This window comes from Microtus ochrogaster, chromosome 6, assembly GCF_000317375.1.
Source record: "Microtus ochrogaster isolate Prairie Vole_2 chromosome 6, MicOch1.0, whole genome shotgun sequence".
In the NCBI taxonomy this organism is placed as follows: Eukaryota; Metazoa; Chordata; class Mammalia; order Rodentia; family Cricetidae; genus Microtus; species Microtus ochrogaster.
This window is the reverse complement of record NC_022013.1, coordinates 82,413,851-82,421,800: the sequence shown is the minus strand read 5'-3', so window position 1 is coordinate 82,421,800 and position 7,950 is coordinate 82,413,851. Positions and strand designations below refer to the sequence as shown.

General features: G+C 46.3%; 1 protein-coding gene across 1 annotated transcript; it reads right to left on the bottom strand.

Moving 5' to 3' along the window:
- Nucleotides 1-6,614: 6,614 nt before the first annotated feature.
- On the bottom strand, nucleotides 6,615-7,541 carry LOC101993117 (vomeronasal type-1 receptor 90-like). Its single transcript, XM_005349009.1, has one exon. It carries the CDS (start codon nucleotides 7,539-7,541, stop codon nucleotides 6,615-6,617), a length of 927 nt encoding a protein of 308 aa, XP_005349066.1.
- Between the last annotated feature and the right edge of the window lie 409 nt (nucleotides 7,542-7,950).

Genomic DNA, 7,950 nt, shown 5'->3' with positions numbered 1-7,950 from the left:
AAGTCTATCCCAAATCTCTCTCTCTCTTTTTTAGGGTCTTTTCTTTTTTAATATTTATTTATTATGTATACAATATTCTGTCTGTGTGTATGCCCGCAGGCCAGAAGAGGGCATCAGACCTTATTACAGATGGTTGTGAGTCACCATGTGGTTGCTGGGAATTGAACTCAGGACCTTTGGAAGAGCAGGCAATGCTCTTAACCTCTGAGCCATCTCTCCAGCCCTATTCCAAATCTCTTAATGTTCTTCACAGTCTTGGGGAGATCTTGCAACAAATACACATTTGGCTAACACAGCAAACTTGGAAACTTAGCAACTGCTTCTATTTCACTTGTTCCTTTGTCTTTTGTTAAGTCCCAAATATTTTACTTTTAATATATATATATTATTTTATTATATATATATAATATATATATATTCCCCCAAAGCCATTTTCCCTCTTCCTCCTTCCTCTGCTTCTTCCTTTTCCTCTGCCCTTCCTCCCCTTCTTCCTGTTTCTCCTTTTCATCTATGTTTGGAAAGGAGTGGTATTGCTAACACTAATTTGGGGGTGTGGACCCTAGATTTAGTTTTTTTCTCCCCTTCTTTCTTTTCTCTCTAGATGTGGCAGTGATACCTCTTTGGTTTCGCAGCATTTACAAGTATAGCTTAAGTTTTTTGTTTTGTTTTGTTTTTCGAGACAGGGTTTCTCTTTGTAGCTATGGAGCCTGTCTGGGAACTCGCTCTGTAGACCAGGCTGGCCTCGACCTCACAGAGATCCGCCTGCCTCTGCCTCCCGAGTGCTGGGATTAAAGATGTGCGCCTCCACTGTCCGCCTTAAATTCTTTACATTTGCGTTCAAGGGCCAGGGATGTAGCTCAGTTGGTAAAGGACTTGCGTAGTGTGCACACGGCCTTGAGTTTGGTACGTGCACCGCACAGACTGGACTGGGCTGTAACCCCAACATGATGCAGGAGGACCGGAAGATCAGGGCCAACCTCCGCCACGTATGGAGTTTTAGGGTGGCCTAGAATACATGATACCCTATCTCAAAAAGGAAACAGGACAGTCAATTTTCCCAAAAAATTAATATCCATTTTTTTTTTTTTTGCAGGGCTTGATTGGGGCTGGAGAGGTAGAGCTACGTGTCCAAAGGCCCACGGCTAGCAAAAGGCAGAGGTTGAGGCCTTGTGCCAGCACTTGCTCCTTTAACCCTAGAGCAGTGATTCTCAACCTGTGCCTCACAACCCATTTGGAGTAGAATAGCCTTTTCATGGGGGGTCGCATATCAGATATCCTGCGTATCAGCTATTTACATTACGACTCATAACAGTAGCAAAATTACAGTTATGAAGTAGCAGTAAAATAATTTTATGGTTGGGAGTCACTGTATCCAAGGGTCGCAGCATCAGGAAGGTGGGGGACCATGGCTCTATGGATACTCCTTACTCAGGGAAGGGGCGTGGCTGTCCTGCTCCCCAGGTCTGTCCACACGGCCTAGTACGCAGAAGGGACTCTTATGTGGATCGTATGTACTCCTGTGTGCACCTGTACTGCACTGTGAGCAGTTGCACTGTGCAGGGGCGAACTTACCTCAGGTGAAAGGACCGCCTCAGGCTCGCCTTGCTGAGACGTGGGGACCCGTATGTGAGGATGTCCCAGGCTGTCCCAACCACAGACAACCCAGCGAGACCCTCCGGTGTCACTTCAGAAGTGCTCCCAGAGCTGCTGGGTGGGCGTGCACTAGCGGGAACACGCGGGCCTCTGGAGGTCACAGAACCGGAAAGCAAGGCAGTTGAAGAGGCAGCGAGCTGGGCCAGATCCTTCTGGACATGGGTGGCACCATGCCCAACCACACCAAGCAAGGGGCGATGCCAGGAGGGTTCACAGTGAAGAGGAGGGAGAGGAGGAGGAGAAGGGAGTTAGCGGGAGGAACTGCCACAAGCCTGCTGGTGTGTCCTGAAGGCCACAGCCAAGGATGGTGGGTAGCTAGCGGAGAGCGCGGTAGGCGGAGCCAGTCGAGTAGTGCCCAATGAGCGCATGGCATGGACTGGGAGGAGCCTACAGAATCCAATCCGTGGAGGGAGGGAAGAATTGGGCGGAGCCTAAAGGGCCTAGTGAGTCTCCTCCGGCTGGGCTGGGCGGAGCGATGCAGGGAGAAGCTGAGGCAGAGGGGGCGGGGCTGGTAGAGGGAGTGGGGGAGGGGCCGCAGCCCTCGCTCTTTCAGGCCCCGTGGCTCCCACGGCCAAGCTGGTCACTCAGACGAGTCTTTTTTTCCATGGGGTCGCCTCGGTTCTCCCGTATATTAAGTTATGGCCATGGGACGGAGGCACTGGACGTGGGTGTGAGCAGACTTCTCTGAGACGCCAATGTCGTAGCCTCTATTTATGGGGTCGTCGGTGAGTCTGCTGTTGAGGCGCCTGGGACCTACTCACCCTGGAAAGGATGCTGGAAAATATTGCCATATCCACCGGCCCCTCCTTCTGAGATGCCCTAGAAGGTTCTGTAGCTTTGAGGTCTAGAGAGGGAGTGTGTGGTACAACGGCCACCTGTTTGGGCATCTGTTGTATTGTATTTAATTTGTGAAGTTGGGGATTGGACCCCGGGGTCTTGTGTATCCTAGGCAGGTAGCCAGGGTCTCAGAGCCTGGACAGAGGAGGAATCCTAAATAGGGGAAGGGCTACCTAGGGGCCTCACTGTTGCCGTGTGTGAATGACGAAAATGATGGGATAGGTGCTACCTGTCATGCCGGTGTGACACAGCCTGTCATTTCAGTTCTCCAGGCCTCCCCAGGAGAGGGCTGGATGGGGTGGGGAACCTGTGTTTTGACGTTATTATAACACACAAATCTTATCTATGCAATATACTCTCCTTTAAGTACAAATTATTTTGCACCATGCACCAGGCGAGGTGGTAGGGTTATAGAAGTGAGGAAATTGCTGGGAACCCATTTCCACTCCAGTCCCGTGCTGCTGTTCCAGGGCTCTGGCCCAAGAATGCAAACAGTAAACAGACACAAAGTACAGGCTCCACAGGCAACCAATCTAAGGTTGCCGCCCATGGCTATGCTCTCATTGCTGAATTGTCCTTAATGTCACCACTGAGCCTGTTGTCAGCAGTGAGGGAACAGAGACAGAGCTTCACCTTGTCACCCTGAATAGCCTTAAAGGAGTCCTTTTAATCTCATAGAAACTCCATTCAGGCCAAACTGGGATTTGTAGCTTTAATGCCAAAAAGAATTTCAGGCATAGCCTGTTTGAGCCAAAAAAAGAGTTGGACATCTTTTTTTTTTTTAAGACCTGTGAGGTTTGGGCCTGAGGGGTAGGGAGGAGAGGTGCTCAGAAAGACAGACACACCCAAGTGTGGGCGTGGGCTCTTGAAGGGAGAGGAACGAGGAGTTGTCCTAGCATCAATCATAATACATGCCTGTGGTTCTCAAGGTGCATCTCGGAAGGCTGAGGAAACTCCCCCCCACCCCTTCTCTGTTGACAAGAGGGATGATAGCGCCACTCCAGAGGTTCCCCAGTGGAATTATAATCTTGTAAATAAATCTAGACATAAATAAAGTTGCTCAAGGGGCTTCTCGAAAATGCCCCACCACCCTGTACAATGGGTTTTCTGGTGGGATTCCTAGAAAATTGCATGTTTATAGTTCAGAAGAGGGAAAAACAGTTAGCTGTTAATTGTGGTGGGATTCTTGCTTTTAATTTTTTTTTTTTTTTGGCTGGTGAGAGGGTTCAGCCAGATTCCTGGGTGCTTAGCTTCAGCTATCAACTTGACAGAGTCAGAGTTACCTGGAAAGAGAGAGCCAAGCACAGCTGAAGAATTGCCCTGATCATGGCCTGTGGCCGTGGCTGTGAGACATTTTCTTAGTTGCTGTTTATGAAGGAGGGTCCAGCCTACTCTAGGTGGTGCTGTCCCTATGCAGGTAGACCTAGGCTGTTAAAGAATATAAATGTAAACAAAAGCACAGGACACTAATCCGTAGGCACCTGCGCTAATGAGCAAGCCAGAGAGAAGCCAGTAGCTGCTGTCCTCCATGGTTCCTGCTTGAGGCTCCTGCACTGGTTTCCCCAGATGAGGGACTGTCACCAATAACCAAATAAACCCTCTTTTCCCCAAGTTGCTTTTGGTTGTGGTGTTTATCACAGCAACAGAAAGTAAAGTAGGGCGCCAGGGAAGGAATTTCTTTCCCTTCTCCTGTCTCCATTCTCCATAATTTTTCTTGTTTTCTAACTCAATGTCCTGAGTGAGGACAATGAAATGAAAAGAAGCCCAGCTGGGATATTACAGTCATGGTCTTGGAGACGTGTAGACGGGCTCATTCTGGACCATCTTCGGAGCCACAAAATCCCTGCTCTGCTACTACACTGCCTAGCTATTAACTAGAGAGATTTTTTTCTTTTTAAAAGAAAGACTTGTAGGTGGTTGGTGATGGCGCACGCCTTTAATCCCAGCACTTGGGAAGCAGAGGCAGGCGGATCTCTGAGATCAAGGCTAGCCTGGTCTACACAGTGAGTTCTAGAACAGCCAAGGCTACATAGAGAGACCCTGTCTTGAAAAATCAATAGATAAAAATTTTAAATTTTTAAAATTAAAAATAAAAGAAAGACATGCAGCTGAAAGCTAAATAGTGCTTACCAGCGACCAGAAATGTATCTGGGGAAGGATGAGGGGAGAATGGGGAATGGGGAAGACGGGTTGTTGGATGTGATCCATTCAGCTCATGTGACATATGGAAACACTCCACTTAACATCGTTAACATACAACTAATATATGTTAGTAAAAACGAAGCATACAACTGGTGGGTCTCTTCTACTCCTGGGGACAGTGTGCGTTTGGGACATTCCTTGAGCACTTGGGGTAGGAAAGTTATAACCTTGTGCTGGACTTGCTGCCTCTGCAAGGTGTCATTGTCAGCCACAGCGAAAGAGTAAGACCTTGTCAGATTCTTCTTATCAAAATCTCCAGTGCGCACAGCTGTTGCCGCAAGAGGCCGATAGAGTGTATCGTTGTCTCTGCCTGTTCCTGCAAACAGTCCCAGAGAGGATACAGGCAAGGCAAAGCAGACTACCTCCGATGTTTTCTCAGGAAATTCCAGACCAAATGACAGCTCTCTGGGTGGAGCTTTGGAAGTCGTCCACATTTTCACCGCGATTGCTGGCTCCCAGTTTTCCAAGGAACCACGTGGGTCAGGGAAAGCGGTGTAGAGCCATTTAGACACTGGAGGGCGTGGTGTCATTAACAAAGCCAGCCATTTCTGGGGTTCGGTGCTTTCTCAGCATTTAGAAACTTTTGGTTACTTCGAGTTTTGAGTTAATAGGTGTAGTCATTCTGTTTTACTTAATAGTTAAAAATTGAAAAACAGCAGCAACACTGTATTTTCAGGTTAAGAAGCTAGAAACAAAAAAGGGAACGCAATAAAAATAGCAAGAGCAGGTTCAGGTATAGCTCGTGGCAGAATACTCTCTTAGTATGCACAAGGCACTAACTTTGATTTCCAGTAATGCAAAAGGGGGTAGAGGAGGCGAAAATAAATAAAAAAAAATAGAAGAAACTAAACAAAAGATGCCAAGTGGAGGTCTGATGTGTCTTGTGTCTGCAATCTCAGCACTTGAGGAGCTAAGGCAGGGGGATTGTTTACTACTGTAGCTTCCCCCTGTAGTGGGGAAATTAGTAAAGTCATTGTATCTGATGTGAACGCCGGAGTGTTGGAATTGTTTTTAGGTGCACCTAAGCCCTGAGAAAATCTTTTGTATCTGTTCAGTGATTGATTGCTTTCTGCGATTTATGGAACTGTATTTCTGAAGGAGCTTTATGACTTGCATGACTTCAGACTCGAGATGCTCCTGGAAAATCTGGAACTTTTGGACTGTGGGAATTGCAAACCTAAGGCACTGATATATGATAGGGACCTCCTTCATGTGTAAAATCTGAGTTTGAATCACAAAGGAAGAGCCTTCATTGATTAATAATTTCTTCTCCCTCTCCTCTTCCTCCTTCTACAGGGTCTCAGGTAGCCTAGGTTGGCCTTGAACTCACTATGTGGCTAAATCTGGCTTTGAATAGCGGGCTCCACTTCCCAAGTGCTAAGGTCATAGATGTGTTCCCCTCTAACACTGTCACGGTAGCAGCACCTGCATTTAGCAGGACACCGTTAAACAAAAGGGGTGTTATCTTATGGGGGATTTAGGATTTTCAGATATATTTTTATAAAATAAAAAGCCATGTATATTTTTATAGGATTTTTGTTACATCTATAGCTCAAAGTGTATAGCATGCTGACTGATGATAATATTTATATACCTAGTTAGTGAAATACAGGTCACCATGACTAGTGATGTGTTAAGTGTTGTAAATTCTCACATCTAATATATAAGCTACTCCATGCTGCAATGATTGAGTCTTCCTTCTGACCATAACTAAAATTATTAGCAACTTGTGTTATTTCAGAATGGCATAATCTTTAATGGTAGACTGTGTATTTTTGATGCATACATAAAAATAGGTTTAACAGAGAAAATGTTTCCATGTCTATATTTTTATCTAACCCAGAGATCATATATAGTATGCCATGATTGATTACCCTGAAGCCAATGTTCATGTTCATGTTCAGGAAGTTTGTTCACCAAGATTATTCACCACAGAATAATTCTTGCATGGTTTTCAAAAAGTTACTTATATGTTGTTCAGTGCTTATGAACACCAAAGGGCTGAGTGTGGCATAGCCACTGGACACAAACATCTGGACACAGCGGTGAGTTGGGTCATTATTCCACATATTTCTCGAGGAGGAGGCAGTGCAGTCTACACAGTATATGACCACAAAGAAACTCAGTAGCAGCAGAATGGTACGGACGGCCCTGTGCTCTGGAGATGCTTTTGGGGACATGCTGATGCTGTGAAGGTACTGGGACTGCCTTTTATGCCTGTACAAGAGAGTCACCATGTATACACTTGAAAGCACCATGAGCCCTACAAAAATGGCATCCCGGAAGAAAGCCAGTACAAAATGTAAGTATCTGAAGTCACTGAAAAGCGAGAGAGAACAGGATTTAGTGACCAATATAAGAACGTGTGATGTCACATTGGGGGTGGCAACAATGGCATTCATGAAACCACTAATGGACATATAGAAAGTCCACAGGGAAAGGAAGCAGCCTGAGTTGTGAAGTAAGGATTTATGTTTGAACTTGGACAAAGAGGAACTTCTGGGGCTGAGGGTGATGGCCTGGAGGATGCTCAGGTGACACGTGGCACAAATGGAGACGCTCCTCATCAGCCTGTACAAGGAAATGACTGATCTACAGGTGAAGTTATCCCAAAATCTCTGGGACCCCAAAATGTCTGTAGCTATGAAGGCCATGGTGAGCAGCATCACTATGTGGCTTAGAGCCAAGAGACTGGTTATCAAGTTGGTGGGCTTATGCCTGCGCTCCCAAAAGAACATGACCACGAGGAAGAGCAGAAGGACGGTATCGGCTGAGATCCCAAAGGCAATTTCAGAAAAAAAGGCATTTCTTATGTTATGGTCATCGTACACTAGGTTGTTTCTGTTCATCTTATGGGGGAAAGAAACACACAGGGCATATCTGAAAGTGAAGAAGAAAGCTCACTTGGTACCGATTGCTGTCTTCATCAATCCCAGTCAACACTGTTGCCCTCTTGAAAACATAGGCAGCAATCAATCACAGTGCACCCTGTCCTGTCTGTTCATGTTCTTCGGAAACCATCCCCACTCTTTCTTTCTTTTCCAATCACTTTCTAGTCATGCCTGGATTCTGTTTCCCACTGCTAGCTCCCACAGTACGAAGTATATACTTGCTGGGCGATGGTGGCACACACCTTTAATCCCAGCACTTGGGAGGCAGAGGTAGACAGATCTCTGTGAATTCGAGGCCAGTCTGGTCTACAAAGTGAGTTCCAGGACAGCCAGAGCTAAACAGTGAAACCCTGTCTCAAAAAAAAAA